This window comes from Ranitomeya variabilis, chromosome 1, assembly GCF_051348905.1.
Source record: "Ranitomeya variabilis isolate aRanVar5 chromosome 1, aRanVar5.hap1, whole genome shotgun sequence".
NCBI lineage: Eukaryota > Metazoa > Chordata > Amphibia > Anura > Dendrobatidae > Ranitomeya > Ranitomeya variabilis.
This window is the reverse complement of record NC_135232.1, coordinates 807,319,696-807,337,374: the sequence shown is the minus strand read 5'-3', so window position 1 is coordinate 807,337,374 and position 17,679 is coordinate 807,319,696. Positions and strand designations below refer to the sequence as shown.

The 17,679-nt window shown below is 43.7% G+C and overlaps 1 protein-coding gene and 1 long non-coding RNA gene across 7 annotated transcripts in view; one reads left to right on the top strand and one right to left on the bottom strand.

Annotated features, from left to right (window-relative positions):
- The window catches only part of LOC143785457 (uncharacterized), a 28,850-nt gene extending 13,927 nt beyond the window's left edge, over positions 1 to 14,923 (bottom strand). For both annotated transcript variants that reach the window (XR_013217990.1, XR_013217991.1), the window contains exon 1: positions 14,456 to 14,923. This is a non-coding gene — a long non-coding RNA (uncharacterized LOC143785457). The remainder of the gene's footprint in view (positions 1 to 14,455) is intronic.
- The window catches only part of PSD3 (pleckstrin and Sec7 domain containing 3), a 741,896-nt gene that overhangs the window by 244,407 nt on the left and 479,810 nt on the right, over positions 1 to 17,679 (top strand). Inside the window, exon 1 of one of the 5 annotated variants that reach the window (XM_077274283.1) lies at positions 13,993 to 14,148. The exons of the other annotated variants lie outside the window; for them this stretch is intronic. Within the exon in view, the coding sequence (XP_077130398.1) occupies positions 14,118 to 14,148 (31 nt within the window). The 5' untranslated portion in view covers positions 13,993 to 14,117. Of the gene's footprint in view, positions 1 to 13,992; positions 14,149 to 17,679 lie in introns of those variants that run through there. 5 annotated transcript variants of the gene reach the window in all.

Sequence of the window (17,679 nt, the reverse complement as noted above, 5' to 3'; positions counted from 1 at the left end):
AAATTAGTGTTTGATCACCTACCAACTAACAAGAATTCTTGCTTTCAAAAACCTGTTAGTTTTTCTTAAAGGGAACCTGTCACCCCCCCAAAATCGAAGGTGAGCTCAGCCCACCAGCATCAGGGGCTTATCTAGAGCATTCTGGAATGCTGTAGCTAAGCCCCCAATGTATCCTAAAAGATGAGAAAAAGAGGTTATATTATACTCACCCAGGGGCTTTCCCGCTGCGGTCCGGTCTGATGGGTGTCGCGGTCCGGTCCGGCGCCTCCTATCTTCATCAGATGATGTCCTCTTCTTGTCTTCACACTGTGGCTCCGGGGCAGGCGTACTTTGTCTGCCCTGTTGAGGGCAGAGGAAAGTACTGCAGTGCGCAGGCGCCGGGCCTCTCTGACCTTTCCCGGCGCCTGCGCACTGCAGTACTTTGCTCTGCCCTCAATAGGGCAGACAAAGTATGCCTGCGCCGGATCCGCAGCGTGAATGCAAGAAGAGGACATCATCGTAAGAGGATGGGAGGCCCCGGACCGGACCGCGTCGCCCATCGTACCGGTACTGCCCCTGGGTGAGTATAATCTAACCTTATTTCTCATCTTTTAGGATACATCGGGGGCTTATCTACAGCATTCCGGAATGCTGCAGATAAGCCCCTGATGCTGGTGGGCTTTAGCTCACCTTCGATTTTGGGGGTGACAGGTTCCCTTTAAAGAAGTCATCCTACGCTGCACTATTTATCTGTATTAATTGCACCTGGTTGAACTGGTTACTAGTATAAAAGACACCTGTCCACAGTTACTCTCCAACCTCCACCATGGCCAAGACCAAAGAGCTGACTAAGGACATCAGGGACAAAATTGTAGATCTGAACAAGACTGGGATGGGCTACAGGACAATATGCAAGCAACTTGGTTAGAAAACAAATTTTGACATTATTAGAAAATGGAAGAAACACAAGATGACTGTCAATCTTCTTCGGTCTGGGGCTCCATACAAGATCTTGCTTCATGGGGTAAGGATGATTCTGAGAAAGGTCAGGAATCTGCCCAGATCTACATGGGAGGACCTGGTTAATGACCTGAAGAGAGCTGGGACCACAGTCTCAAACAATACCATCAGTAATACACTACGCCGTCATTAACCCCTTCACCCCCAAGGGTGGTTTGCACGTTAATGACCGGGCCAATTTTTACAATTCTGACCACTGTCCCTTTATGAGGTTATAACTCTGGAACGCTTCAACGGATCTTGGCGATTCTGACATTGTTTTCTCGGGACATATTGTACTTCATGATAGTGGTAAAATTTCTTTGATATAACTTGCGTTTATTTGTAAAAAAAACGAATATTTGGCGAAAATGTTGAAAATTTTGCAATTTTCCAACTTTGAATTTTTATGCCCTTAAATCACAGACATATGTCATGCAAAATACTTAATAAGTAACATTTCCCACATGTCTACTTTACATCAGCACAATTTTGGAACGAAGTTATAAGGGTTAAAAGTTGACCAGCAATTTCTCATTTTTACAACACCATTTTTTTTTAGGGACCACATCTCATTTGAAGTCATTTTGAGGGGTCTATATGATAGAAAATACCCAAGTGTGACACCATTCTAAAAACTGCACCCCTCAGGGTACTCAAAACCACTTTCAAGAAGTTTATTAACCCTTCAGGTGTTTCACAGGAATTTTTGGAATGTTTAAATAAAAATAAACATTTAACTTTTTTTCACACAAAATTTATTTCAGCTCCAATTTGTTTTATTTTACCAAGGGTAACAGGAGAAAATAGACCCCAAAATTTGTTGTACAATTTGTCCTGAGTACGCTGATACCCCATATGTGGGGGTAAACCACTGTTTGGGCGCATGGCAGAGCTCGGAAGGAAAGGAGCGCCATTTGACTTTTCAATGCAAAATTGACTGGAATTGAGATGGGACGCCATGTTGCATTTGGAGAGCCCCTGATGTGCCTAAACATTGAAACCCCCCACAAGTGACACCATTTTGGAAAGTAGACCCCCTAAGGATCTTATCTAGATGTGTGGTGAGCACTTTGACCCAACAAGCGCTTCACAGAAGTTTATAATGCAGAGCCGTAAAAATAAAAAATCATATTTTTTCACAAAAATGATCTTTTCGCCCCCAATTTTTTATTTTCCCAAGGGTAAGAGAAGAAATTGGACCCCAAAAATTGTTGTGCAATTTGTCCTGAGTACGCTGATACCCCATATGTGGGTGTAAACCATTGTTTGGGCGCAGGGCAGAGCTCGGAAGGGAAGGATCGCCATTTGACTTTTCAATGCAAAATTGACTGGAATTGAGATGGGACGCCATGTTGCATTTGGAGAGCCCCTGATGTGCCTAAACATTGAAACCCCCCACAAGTGACACCATTTTGGAAAGTAGACCCCCTAAGGAACCTATCTAGATGTGTGTTGAGCACTTTGACCTAACAAGTGCTTCACAGAAGTTTATAATGCAGAGCCGTAAAAATACAAAATCATATTTTTTCACAAAAATGATCTATTCGCCCCCATTTTTTTATTTCCCCAAGGGTAAGAGAAGAAATTAGACCACAAAAGTTGTTGTGCAATTTGTCCTGAGTACGACGATACCCCATATGTGGGGGTAAAGCACTGTTTGGGCGCATAGCAGAGCTCGGAAGGGAAGGAGCGCTATTTTACTTTTCAATGCAAAATTGACTGGAATTAAGATGGGATGCCATGTTGCGTTTGGAGAGCCCCTGATGTGCCTAAACATTAAAAACCAACACAAGTGACACCATTTTGGAAAGTAGACCCCCTAAGGAACTTATCTAGATGTTTTTTGAGAGCTTTGAACCCCCAAGTGTTTCACTACAGTTTATAACGCAGAGCCGTGAAAATAAAAATTCTTTTTTTTTTCACAAAAATGATTTTTAGCCCCCAGTTTTGTATTTTCACAAGGGTATCAGGATAAATTGGACCCCAAAAGTTGTTGTCCAATTTGTCCTGAGTACGCTGATACCCCATATGTGGGGGGGAACCACTGTTTGGGCGCATGACAGCTCGGAAGGGAAGGAGCGCCATTTGGAATGCAGACTTAAATGGATTGGTCTGCAGGCGTCACGTTGCATTTGCAGAGCCCCTGATGTACCCAAACAGTACAAACCCCCCACAAATGACCCCATATCGGAAACTAGACCCCCCAAGGAACTTATCTAGATGTGTTGTGAGAACTTTGAACCCCCAAGTGTTTCACTACAGTTTACAACGCAGAGCCGTGAAAATAAAAAATCTTTTTTTTCCCACAAAACTTATTTTTTGGCCCCCAGTTTTGTATTTTCCCAAGGGTAGCAGGAGAAATTGAACCCCAAAAGATGATGTCCAATTTGTCCTGAGTACGCTGATACCCCATATGTTGGGGTAAACCCCTGTTTGGGCACACGGGAGAGCTCTGAAGAGAAGGAGCACTGTTTTCCTTTTTCAACGCAGAATTGGCTGGAATTCAGATCGGATGCCATGTCCCGTTTGGAGAGCCCCTGATGTGCCTAAACAGTGGAAACCCCCCAATTATAACTGAAACCCTAATCCAAACACACCCCTTACCCTAATCCCAACAGTAACCCTAACCACTCCTCTAACCCAGACACACCCAACCCTATTCCCAACCGTAAATGTAATCCAAACCCTAACCCTATCTTTAGCCCCAACCCTAACTGTAGCCCCAACCCTAGCCCCAACCCTAGCCCTAACCCTAGCCCTAACCCTAGCAATAACCCTAGCCCTATCACTAGCCCTAACACTAGCCGTAACACTAGCCCTAACCCTAGCCCTAACCCTAGCCCTAACCCTAGCCCTAACCCTAGCAATAACCCTAGCCCTATCACTAGCCCTAACACTAGCCGTAACACTAGCCCTAACCCTAACCCTAGCCCTAACCCTAACCCCAACCCTAGCCATAACCCTAACCCTAACCCTAGCCCCAACCCTAGCCCTAACCCTAGCCCTAACCCTAACCCTTGCCCTAACCCTAGCCCTAACTCTAGCCCTAACCCTAACCCTAATGGGAAAATGGAAATAAATACATTTTTTAATTTTTTTATTTTTCCCTAACTAAGGGGGTGATGAAGGGGGGTTTGATTTACTTTTATAGCGGGTTTTTTAGCGGGTTTTTATGATTGGCAGCCGTCACACACTGAAAGACGCTTTTCATTGCAAAAAATATTTTTTGCGTTACCACATTTTGAGAGCTGTAATTTTTCCATTTTTGAGTCCACAGAGTCATGTGAGATCTTGTTTTTGCGGGACGAGTTGACGTTTTTATTGGTAACATTTTCGGACACATGACATTTTTTGGTCGCTTTTTATTCCGATTTTTGTGAGGCAGAGTGATCAAAAACCAGCTATTCATGGATTTCTTTTGGGGGAGACGTTTATACCGTTCCGCGTTTGGTAAAATTGATAAAGCAGTTTTATTCTTCGGGTCAGTACGATTACAGCGATACCTCAATTATATCATTTTTTTTATGTTTTGGCGCTTTTATACGATAAAAACTATTTTATAGAAAAAATAATTATTTTGGTATCGCTTTATTCTCAGGACTATAACTTTTTTTTTTTTTCGCAGATGATGCTGTATGGCGGCTCGTTTTTTGCGGGACAAGATGATGTTTTCAGCGGTACCATGGTTATTTATATCAGTCTTTTTGATCGCGTGTTATTCCACTTTTTGTTCGGCGGTATGATAATAAAGCGTTGTTTTTTGCCTCGTTTTTTTTTTTTTTTCTTACGGTGTTTACTGAAGGGGTTAACTAGTAAGGCAGTTTTATAGGTTGGGTCGTTACGGACGCGGCAATACTAAATATGTGTACTTTTATTGTTTTTTTTATTTTATTTAGCTAAAGAAATGTATTTATGGGAATAATATTTTTTTTTTTTTTCTTTCTTTATTTAGGATATTTTTTTTATTTATTTTTTTACACATGTGGGGAATTTTTTTTTTTACTTTTTTACTTTGTCCCAGGGGGGGACATCACAGATCATTGATCTGGCAGTGTGCACAGCACTCTGCCAGATCGACGATCTGCTGTGCAGGGCTGCAGGCTTACCAAGTGTCTGCTCTGAGCAGACACTCGGTAAGCCACCTCCCTCCCTGCAGGACCCGGATGCCGCGGCCATCTTGGATCCGGGACCTGCGGCGAGGAGGGAGGTAGGAGACCCTCGGAGCAACGCGATCACATCGCGTTGCTCCGGGGGTCTCAGGGAAGCCCGCAGGGAGCCCCCTCCCTGCGCGATGCTTCCCTATACCGCCGGTACACCGCGATCATGTTTGATCGCGGTGTGCCGGGGGTTAATGTGCCGGGGGCGGTCCGTGACCGCTCCTGGCATATAGTGCCGGATGTCAGCTGCGATATGCAGCCGACACCTGGCCGCGATCGGCCACGCTCCCCCCGTGAGCGCGGCCGATCGGCTATGACGTACTATCCCGTCGAGGGTCAGATAGGCCCAGGTCACCTCGACGGGATAGTACGTCTAAGGTCACAGAGGGGTTAATTAAAATCCTGCAGGGCATGCAAGGTCCCCCTGCTCATGCCAGCACATGTCCAGGCCTATTTGAAGTTTGCCAATGACCATCTGGATGATTCAGAGGAGGCATAGGAGAAGGTCATATGGTCAGAAGAGACTAAAATAGACCTTTTTGTTATCAACTCCACTCGCCGTGTTTGTAGCAAGAAGAAAGGTGAGTACAACCCCAAGAACACAGTCCCAACCATCAATCATGGTGGGGAAACATCATACTTTGGGGTTGCTTTTCTTCAAAGGGGACAGGAGGACTGCATCATATTGAAAAGAGTGTGGATGGGTCATGTATCGTGAGATTTAGGCCAGCAACCTCCTTCCCTCAGTAAGAGCGTTGAAGTTGGTTCATGACTGGGTCTTCCAGCATGACAATGACCTGAAACACACAGCCAGGGCAACAAAGGAGTGGCGCCGTAAGAAGAATTTCAAGGTCCTCGAGAGACCTTGCCAGTTTCCAGACCTGAATTACAAAATCTTTGTAGGGAGCTGAAGCTCATTGTTGCCCAGCTACAGCCCCAAAGCCTGAAGGATCTGGAGAAGATCTGTATGAAGGAGTGGGCCAAAATTCCTGATGCAGAGTGTGCAAATTTGGAAAAAACTACAGGAAACGTCTGTCTACTGTAATTATATGCAAAGGTTTCTATTCCAAATGTTAAGTTCTGTTTTTCTATCGTATAAAATACTTATTTCATACAATAAAATGCAAATTAATTATGTAAAAATCATACAATATGATTTTCTGGATTTTTTTTAAGATTCTGTCTCTCTGTACAATAAAAATTACAGACCTCTTTATTCTTTGTGAGAAAACTTGGAAAATCAGCAGTGTATCAATACTTATTTTCCCTACTGTATGTCTGTCCAACTGCTACACTGATGACCCTACCCTGTGCTGTCATTGCACTGGTTGTCCATCCGCTACGCAGTACAATATTAACTTATCACTGTCACCCACATAGCTCTCCACAGTTCTGTACCATCCTTCATCTCTGTCTACTACACTATTCTCATTGCACTAATGCCTATGACTAGCATCTTTTATAACCCGAACCTCCCACTTCTATCCGTAGGACTTCTCTTATGCTACACCAGTTTTCTGGAATGCACTACTTAAAGGGATAATCCGATTAATTCCCAGTATCCACATTTTTGAGTGTGCCCTAAAAACACATCAATTTAAACAGGCCTATCAACTCACTAATCTAACAGATTATTCCCTCACTTCCATGCACTTTGTACCTGTATTATTTTGTCATACATTGTAAACTTGTGAGCAGAGATCTCATTCCTCTTGGTATCTGTTGAATTGTGTTACTCTGTAATGTTTTATTTTATTTGTATGCGTCCAATCTGAATTGTAAAGCGCTGCGAAGTATGTTGGCTCTATACGACTAAAAATTATTATAAAAATCTATTATAAAAGTGTCCCATTCTGCCACTTATCTTCAAGGTGCGCAAACAAGTAATAAAAGTTCCTTTGATTTTAGGTTATTGGCCATTTTTATTAGAAACGGGAGAACCTTTGGTACTCTCTGGAGAAAATGATTGTCAGTAATTGCAAGCAATGCAGCAAGGAAGGAGATCCACTCCAGGTCTTCAGGCTGCGATGATGATGATGATGATGAGTAGGAGGAGGGGGAGCAGTGCTGCTGCAGCTGCTAGTGAGTGCCAAGAAAAAAACCTGTTCCTTTGTAGGGAACTTAAATGAACTAAAAATAGATTTACTGTGATTGTGAGCAATGTGTCTTCATGATAAACATATCACTTATGGAGAAATGAGGAAAATATGATGGAGTGATTCCTAATGTAAAGCCGGAAACGTGTCTCTTTGGCAGACTTAATAAAATGAACTCATCACCTTGATGATAGGTTGCAAACACTACATTGAAGGAAAACATGGGATCCGATTCATCATGTCTTTTTTTTTTTTTAAGTCCCATTTCTTTTTTTAATTTTGTGATTTTCATTGATGTTTATTATTAAGTCGGTGAAAATGGCTCCCATGCGGTTGTTGTTGACATATGAGCCCTGTGCCCAATCAGCGATGGTGTCACTGTCCTCGCCTTCTGTCGAACGGAACATGATGAGGAAGTCAGAGGGCAGCCGCAGCCCGGAATTCCTCTTCATGTTCAGTTAATAAGAAGGCGAGGACAGTGACACCAGCGCTGATTGGGCGCTGAGGTCACATGTCACAATAACTGCACGAGAGCCTTGGGACCGCGAGTGCCGACACTGTTGGAATGGCGCCGGCACAGGAGGTGACTATAGTTTTTTTTATTTTATTGGGACCAAACCTTTAGATCAAGATGGGGTTGTCCTAGTAGTGGACAACCCTTTTAAAGGGAACCTGTCACCAGAAAAAAACGCCATTAACCTGCAGATATGGGGTTAATCTGCAGGTTACTAGCGTTACTAATCTGCCCGGTGCCCACACATAGCCTAACACTGAGAAAATGAACTTTATTCCCCCGGGCAGCGTTCGGGTTTCAGTCACGGAGGGTGGTGACGTCGCAGGTACAGTCACCACTCTTAGAATTGAGAGCGGTGGTGGTAACTGACTGACACTGGCTCCTCATTGGGGCCGGCTGTCAGTCAGGGCACGGTTACTCTCAGGGTATGTGCACACGTTGCAGATTTGCAGCTTTTTTTTCTGCACAGAAATGCTGCAGATCTGCAAGTGATTTACAATACAATGTAAATCAATGGCAAAAAAAAAATGCTGTTCTAATGGTGCGGAAAAATCTGCACGGAAAACGCAACAGATTCAAAAAAGGAGCATGTCAATTCTTTGTGCAGATCTGCTGCGTTTCTGCACCCATTCCATAATAGAAATCTGCAGGGGTAAAAAAAAAAGGAAGAAATCCGCACAAAAATCTGCAACGTGTGCACAATTAAATACCAAAAAACCACGCAGATTCTGACCTGCGTTTTCTGCCAAGAAATGCAGAATTTGCACAGAAAATTTCAGTCAAATCTGCAACGTGTGCACATAGACTCAGAGCTGTGACTGAAACCTGAACACTGCTGCGGGGAATTAAGTTAATTTTCTCACCGCAGCTTTTGGCTAAGTGCAGGCACCGGGCAGGTTATTAATAACACTATTAAAGGGAACCTGTCACCCCCAAAATGGAAGATGAGCTAAGCCCACTAGCATCAGGGGCTTATCTATAGCATTCTGGAATGCTGTAGATAAGCCCGCGATGTATCCTGAAAGATGAGAAAAAGAGGTTAGATTATACTCACCTGGGGGGCGGTCCCGCTGCGGTCCGGTCCGATAGGCATCGCTCTCCGGTCTGGGGCCTCCCATCTTCTTATGATGACGTCCTCTTCTTGTCTTCACGCTGCGGCTCCGGCACAGGCGTACTTTGTCTGCCCTGTTGAGGGCAGAGCAAAGTACTGCAGTGCGCAGGCGCCGGGAAAGGTCAGAGAGGCCCAACGCCTGCACACTGCAGTACTTTGCTCTGCCTTCAACAGGGCAGACAAAGTACGCCTGGGTCGGAGCGTGAATACAAGAAGAGGACGTCCTCCTATGAAGATGGGAGGCACCGGACCGGACCTCGACACCCATCAGACCTTGACCGCCCCTAGGTGAATATAATCTAACTTCTTTTTCTCATCTTTCAGGATACATCGGGGGCTTATCCACAGCATTACAGAATGCTGTAGATAAGCCCCTGATGCTGGTGGGCTTAGCTCATCTTCCATTTTGGCGGTGACAGGTTCCCTTTAACCTGCAGATTAGCCCCATATTTGAAGGTTAACATATGGTAGTTTTTTTGTGGTGAGAGGGTTCCCTTTAAGTGGTTAGACAGCTTGAAAATAAGTCTTCCTGTAACCAAAGATCCAACTGAAGCTAGAGCTGGGCAGTCCCTCCTCTTTTAGGTTCCATTCACACATACATGTGAAATGTGAAATCTGAAATGTGAAATCGACCCTTACCCGATTTAAAAAAAATTAAACAGCAGAGAGACGTTTTATATGGATATGTGAATCTAGCCTTAGCCCTAAGCTTCTGCTTCCACTTATCTTCCTTCCTTCTCAATAGAGCACAGATTTCTAATTGTTAGAGGGGCTATCCAAGACTCATTTATTTTTTACTGTTGGTCTAAGAACTAACAGGCAGGTAGTTGGTAACTACTTGCCTGTTCTGCCTGGTGCTGTTTTCTGTAGGCTCAGAGTGGTCACAGACCGCTCCCGCCGGCGATTCTGTGACTTCTGCTGACATCACGTTGATAGAGCAGCAGTTTCTCTTCCACTCTGCTCTGTTGATGGGGCATGACTGCCAATGTCTTGCTGATTGGCAGCCGGCTCCCCGCTGCCTAACTGTGGGAAGCTGGCTGTCAGTCAGCTTGATTGTGGCCATCACGCCCTGTCAACAGAGCAGTCAGAAAGAGAAAGAGCTGCTCTGTGACATGAAGCAGCAGAATTTCCGGAACGAGCGATTGGAGAATCCTCTAAGCTGGTGTCGGGTAGAACAGGCAGGTAGTTAGCAACTACCTGCCTATTAGTTCTTACGCCCATAGTGAAAAAATAAAATAGTCCTGGATAACCCCTTTATTTCTTTCTAGCAGGTTGTACACTGTGTGATAATAAAGAAAAGAGAAATCCAAGCACCAGAAAAAGTAATATTGTGCAATATTGTATTTTTTACAGAATGTATAACTATATCTTGAATGTAGATTATATCACTGTAAATTTGCATTTTGAACTTGAATGTGACCAAGGGAATGTAGTTTGTATGGTTGTATCAGATTTCCTTCTGGCTCTTGGACTGTTTTTTTTGGTTTCATCCTACGCTCTAAAAACATACAAGATTACATTGCATTACAGGAGCCCAGCTAAGTAGTTAGTTATGTGTTTCCTGCAAAGAAACATATCCACATGAATGCTTTAAAAGGAATTTATCACCATGGGTTTTCACCTAATCTGAGAGCAGCATAATGTAGGGGCAGAGACCATGATTCCAGCAATGTGTCACTTACTGAGCTGCTTGCTGTAGTTCTCATAACATCACTGTTTTATCAGCAGCAGATTATCACTAGAGGACTAGTAAATCTTCCTCTTTGTAGATCTCCATGTTAATGAGTTCTGTATAACCAATCCACTACTACTGATTTGCAGCTTTCTGCCTATGCACAGTATACAAATAAATCTGTAAATCAGCGGTGTGCATGGGATTATATAGAGCTCTGCATTCAGAGAACTGGTAGCATATAAAACCATTTTTAATCACTATGCAGCCCAGTAAGTGATACATCGCTGCAATCAGGGTCTCAGCTCCTATATCATGCTGCTCTCAGTTGGGGTAGCAAAAATCTGGTTATAGTCCCTTTAAAAACTTTACACATCATAGCCATGTTCACTCTTTGCTTATGTGCTGATTTTGTTACAGAAAGTTCTGCAGCTGGAAATGTGCTCCTGTTATCTGAATGGGACAGTTGCAGAACTTTCCACAAGCAAATCCTCAACATGTGAACGTACCCTAAGGGTCTGGACCAAAGTCGCACACGTGCAATGAATTTTCAATTTGTCACTGATTTTAAGAAAATTGTCTGTGGATTCGAAAGGATCTGTCACCGCACATTCACCCTTAGCAAAGCAAAGTGTGAAATGTTCACGCTGCATCTGTGCACTTAGCCCACGGTATACACCGGGGAGCTTTTACCGGCTAATTCTGTAGCGATGCCATAGGTCCTCCTTCACAGAGGCCAGTACTGTGTTCTGTCTGCTTCCGTCTGGCAGGCATGCACTTGCATATTGTTAGGAAAGTGTAGCCGACTCCTCTTTTCTATACAGAGGGCTAGCGAAAAGAAACCTATCATACGCTATATATTTCTTTATAATGGGTCCCTATGGTGGACAGATATTTCTGCACCAATCCTGATGGTGGCCACTGTCGGGGGCGTACCTCCAGAGCGTATACACAGAGAGTGGCCACAAACGCAACTAAACTGCATCACTTCTGCAAAATGTTATCAATTTTACTGCAGACTTTTCCACTGCTGGCGTCCTGCATGCACATAGCCTTAGACAACCTTCCTGCATAGCTGCAGTCACCTATGTACCGTATATAATTCTATATTACCATTTATTAAAGGAATTCTTCTGCTTTAATCTGTGATATATGATTGTGCATTTACATAGCACGGGCCGCACAGACCCCAGCGGACTGTTCAGCCAGTGCACATAGAAACATACTGCGGGTGATGACATTTTTGGGTTGTTTTCTTCTGATGTCTGTGGAGGTTCTTTTGGCCGAACTGGGCCCTGTGGTTATCTAACTGCTTTCTACATGCTTTCTAACACTGTGGTTACAGCAGGACTTGCAGCAGAATGCTTCTGCCTCTAGCTCCTCCCTCCATAGAATTTAAAAGCTGTGACTGTCACCTATCTCAGTAATGAGAAAATCTGTTTTTACTGAACTAAGATTTTACCCATGAATTGAGAGAGGGCAGCACGGTGGCCCAGTGGTTAGCACTGCAGCGCTGGGCTCCTGGACTCCAATCCCAACTTGGACAATATCTGCAAGGAGTTTGTATGTTCTCCCCGTGTTTGCGTGGGTTTCCTCCAGGTTCTCCGGTTTCCTCCCACATTCTAAAGACATACTGATAGGGAATTTAGATTGTGAGCCCCATCGGGGACAGCGATGATAATGTGTGCAAACTGTAAAGCGCTGCGGAATATGTTAGCGCTATATAAAGATTATTATTATTAGTAGTACAAGATCAGTCTAGGAGGAAGTTGCTTGTTTTCATGTGTACTATTGATTTATTAAATAAAAATGAAAATGGTTACTTTTCAAAGGTGTAGTCCGATACTTAAAATATCATTAATATTTATCTGTTCTTTACACCCTAAGCAACTTTGGAATCTGCTTTATTATAAAATAGCCTACACTTTTCCCGATCCTGCTAATCCCTAAATGTGTTTTTACTTCACTCCCGGTGACGAACGAAGCATCATCAGGAGGCTGGGGCTGCAGTCACTTCTCCATCCTGTCACCCCACCTGGAACAGGATGTCATCAGCTGGCGGAGCTGCTGTCACCAATTTCTTTTATTGCTGCCTTTGGAAGATGTCCTGAATTCCCGGCGGTGAAAGAAGTTAGGGAAAAAGTGACTGACGCATAGGCATTCTGTTTCTCTCCCGATAGGCTGCAACCTCTTATTGTTAAAGAAGACATTATCGGGGACAGTGATAAAAGCAGTAGCGCTGCCCCCAAATGCTGATTCATTCGTGGGCAGACGCAGAGTCAGTGCCAGCAGTGCCGCTCCACAGGTTCTATCACTGCCTACTGATGACAGTTCGTTTGTGGGTAGTGATAAATCTGTGGGGTGGCACACCTGACACTCACCCAGCTTCTATAACCATCCCCTGATGACGTCTCTTTTCACAGTAAAAAGCTGCGGCTGATGGTCACAGAAGCAGATTGCTGGCGCTGTGGTCACTTCCCCTACAGCTTCTGTCAGCGCCATAGATCCACTTCAGCTTCATAAGCTGGCGATAAATTAATCTGTAGTAACTGTAGCAACGCCCCCTGAAGACGTCCTGTTCCAGGTGGGGTGATAGACACTGCTGGGAAGTGAGTGCAGCCCCAGCCTCCTGATGACACTTGAATCCTCTCAATACGTCACAGGAAGTGAAGTGAAGTGAAAAAAACACATTCAGGGATTAGCTAGATCTGGAGAAATATAAGGTATTTTCAAATAAAGCTAATTACAAAATTGCATAAGGCATAAAAATAGATATTTATAACAGACATTTTAGGTATAGGATACCCCTTTAAATTGCAGTCACAGAAAGACAACTTGTCATTTCAAGAAAAGGGAAGATGTGTGCAGGCCAGCGCCGTGTTGTTCTTACTGTTGACAGTGGGACTGTCCAAGATGTCTCTGTGCACAAACATCCGCTTTGTAACACATCACTTGCACTAACGCACAGACACAAAGTCTCATACATACATCATGTCCGTGGACACATTGTGTTACAAGACTGGTGGCTGTGTTCAGTGGTCCCCAGCCGTACAAGCTGCCTATGATAGAAAACCAGTCTCTGCCTATATCACACGTAGACATTACCAGTGATGCTTGGGGACGGAGATGCGGTACATATGATTTATTACATGAGCCGTGATGATCATGGTTCTTAATTTGCAAAGAAAGTTGCCAATTTTTTTTCCTCCATTTTATTGGAGCAAAATCTGACATCGTCTAAGAAGTGTTTCCAATGCTCCAGTCTTGTTTGTAGAATCTCCCCTTGCATTATTAAAAAGAGCAGCATTAGCAGCAAGCGGTGCGTAGATATGATGTCCTAATGTTATACATTAGAACATCCTGCCCGCTTTCCTCCTGCTGTAAGGTTGGACAGAATGAGTCTGCAGCTCCCTCCTCGCTCCCATAATGCTGCCATTTACATCACTGTGTGCAGCGCTGGACAGGAGAGTGCCAGGAAATTTGAAACTAGTATGCATCCAGTTTTGTGGAATCGCAGAGCATGAATTAGCAGCGTCTCCTCTACGCGAACTTTACGCAAGCTGTGTGCTGATGACCCTGATGATCAATGGGGAACTGCTGCAGATGCCACTGCTACTGTAAGTAATCTCTTTAATTTCAGCCACTGTCAGGGGTTCTGGTACCAGTCTGTAGTTCCTCACCTTGAGAGCCATGCATTTTTATAGGATGTGATGTGCCTGCCCGAGCTACATGCGGATTCTGTGTATGCAGAAGGAAATCTGCTCCATCGTTTTTTCTGAAACTCCCTCTGCGAGGAAAGAACGATGGATGATTTCATTCTGCCTCTTCCCGCATCTCTATAAAATGCAGCGTCAGCTTGATTCCCACACAAAAGCCCTGTGCCGTGCTGCATTAACGAAGCAGACGCTGACGGCTCGGACTTACCTGCTGGATGCGGCTTTCCTCAGATCCAGCCTGACCCCTCAATATGATCCACCACAGATTTCCTTCTAGGCTTTTTCCAGTGAAAACAGTCACAATGGGAGGAGTCTTTGTTAAAGGGCACAGTGCTGTATGGCTGGTGCACTGGTACCTTGGTGGAAGGAGCAGGCTGTGCTGATTTTGGCTGGATTCCTATGTGCTTACAGTTTGCTATGCGGCTGCCTCTCCTGACTCTTAAGTGGCCGCACATGTTACAGGGAAAATCCTGCCTGCTTGCCACAGACTTGTTCTTTTCATGCACATTCCACGTGGACTGACGGCGTCCGGACCGCTCTGTATTCAGATGTCGCTTCTGACTTGAGCGTGATGGATTTTGCAGCCTATTTCGGGGATGCTCTTGGATGAGTTTGAGCCTGGAGTTCTGTTTTAACCTCCAGACAACCCGTATATATTTAGCACGTCTGCTTTCCAGAAAAGAATGGCACGACTGCGAACATCATGTTGTATTATCGCAGCGGCACATGTTTCCACTTTTGGTGAGATTTTATAGGCTTTCATTCCCTTTTCCTGCAGGCTTTTCAATCCTTTTTTTTTTTGTGATTGTGGTAGAAGGCCTGTAATGTGTTATTCAGTGATTCGGTAATGAAGTGAAATTCAGAGCGAAAGTTCCAACTTCTTTAGAAGCCCAACCTAAGATATATGGTTTAATTTTGTTGGTTGTAGCTGATGAGCAGAGACCCCGGTGTCTTCCGGCTGGCCTCTTCAAACACCCTTATTGGGACTCTTTGTTAGATACAATGGCATGTAAAAGTTTGGGCACCACTGGTCAAAATGACTGTTCTTGTGAACAGTTAAGCAAGTTGTAAATGAAATGATCTCTGAAAGGCCTGAAGTTAAAGATGTAATGTGTCATCTATAACTTTAGGCCTTTTATAGATAATTTCATCTTCAACGCGCTTAACTGTTCACAGTAGCAGTAATTTTGTCCAGGGGTGCCCAAACTTTTACATACCACTTCAGATAGATAGATATGATAAGGGTAACATTTTTAGTCCATATCAGATTTTTTTAATCATGATTCTACCTATCCAAACTCCTAATTGAAAATTTTTGGTAATGAGTTTCAGAGGGATTCATCCCATGGCATGTATACTATATTTTTCAGACTATAAGACACATCGGACCATAATAAGACGCAGCTAGGTTTTAGAGGCAGAAAGTAGAAAAAAATTGAAGTAAAAAATTTGGTCAATTCTGTACTAATATCCCCTATCCTGGTGTATATTTGTTCCCAATCCTGGTATACATAGCCCCTTCATCACCATCTTGGAATACACGGTCCCTCATCCTGGTGTGCATTACCCCCTCATCCCTATCATGGCATGCATGGCAACCTCATCCCTTTCCTAGTATTCAGGGCCCCTCATCCTGGTATAGATGGCCTCCATCAGAAAAACATTAAAAAAAACCATAAAACATTCTACTTACCTCCCCTGCACTCCCTCGCAGCATCCTGTTCTGATGCCAGCAGAACATCTCATCAGCCAAAATGGTGCTTTTAATTAGTGCTGGTTCCTACTTGCCCATTTAAAATTGTAGGCTTATAGCCCAAGAGAGGCATGTTTAGGATGTTAGGACCCATCAGAGAAGTGTCAACTTGCTGTCGTTGATGGGCACACATGAATTTGCCAATTTATGCACTAAGAACCTTCATTTTCGTAAGAACTTCTTTTTGTAAGTACATTTTATTCAGCAGCAATATACAGTTATATGAAAAAGTTTGGGCTCCCCTATTAATCTTAAGCTTAGTGTTTTATAAAAAAAATTTTTTTTCCAACAGCTATTTCAGTTTCATATATCTAATAACTGTTGGACACAGTAATGTTTCTGCCTTGAAATGAGGTTTATTGTACTAACAGAAAATGTTCAATCTGCATTCAAACAAAATTTGACAGCTGCATATGTATGGGCACTCTTATCATTTTCTTGTTTTAAATACTCCTACCTACTTTTTACTGACTTACTAAAGCACTTTTTTTGGTTTTGTAACCTCATTGAGCTTTGAACTTCATAGCCAGGTGTATGCAATCATGAGAAAAGCTACTTAAAGTGGCCACTTGCACGTTGTTCTCCTGTTTGAATCTCCTCTGAAGAGTGGCATCATGGGCTCCTCAAAACAACTGTCAAATGATCTGAAAACAAAGATTATTCAACATAGTTGTTCAGGGGAAGGATACAAAAAGCTGTCTCAGAGATTTAACCTGTCAATTTCCACTGTGAGGAACATAGTAAGGAAATGGAAGAACACAGGTACAGTTCTTGTTAAGGCCAGAAGTGGCAGGCCAAGAAAAACATCAGAAAGGCAGAGAAGAAGAATGGTGAGATCAGTCAAGGACAATCCTCAGACCACCTCCAGAGAGCTGCAGCATCAACTTGCTGCAGATGGTGTCACTGTGCATCGGTCAACTGTACAACGCACTTTGCACAAGGAGAAGCTGTATGGGAGAGTGATGCGAAAGAAGCCGTTTCTGCAAGCACGCCACAAACAGAGTCGGCTGAGGTATGCAAAAGCACATTTGGAGAAGCCAATTTCTTTTTGGAAGAAGGCTGTTGTGAATTAGACTTTTTGGCTCCCTCTTGTGGTCACTAGTGGTATGACTCTGGGATTGTCTTTTTTCTGTTTGGCACTCACCTGGGTCGTTAGTCCAGGGGTGTCGCTATATTAACTTCCTGGATCCTTAGTCCAGTGCCTGGCATCGTTGTAATCAGATCCTTCTGTTGCTCCTGTCTGCTGGTCCTGGCTCTTGCAAAATTAAGCTAAGTCTTGCTTCTTTGTTTTTTGAGTTACTTGCTTTGCTACTATTTTTGTCCAGCTTGTACTAAATGTGATTTCTGACCTTGCTGGAAGCTCTAGGGGGCTGGTGTTCTCCCCCCGGCCGTTAGACGGTTCGGGGGTTCTTGAATATCCAGCGTGGATATTTTAATAGGGTTTTTGCTGACCATATAAGTCATCTTACTATATTCTGCTATTAGCTAGTGGGCCTCTCTTTGCTAAATACCTAGCTCATTCTTATGTTTGTCTTTTCCTCTTACCTCACCGTTATTATTTGTTGGGGGCTTGTATCCAACTTTTGGGGTCTTTTCTCTGGAGGCAAGAAAGGTCTTTCTTTTCCCTTCTAGGGTTAGTTAGTTCTCCGGCTGGCGCGAGACGTCTAGAACCAACGTAG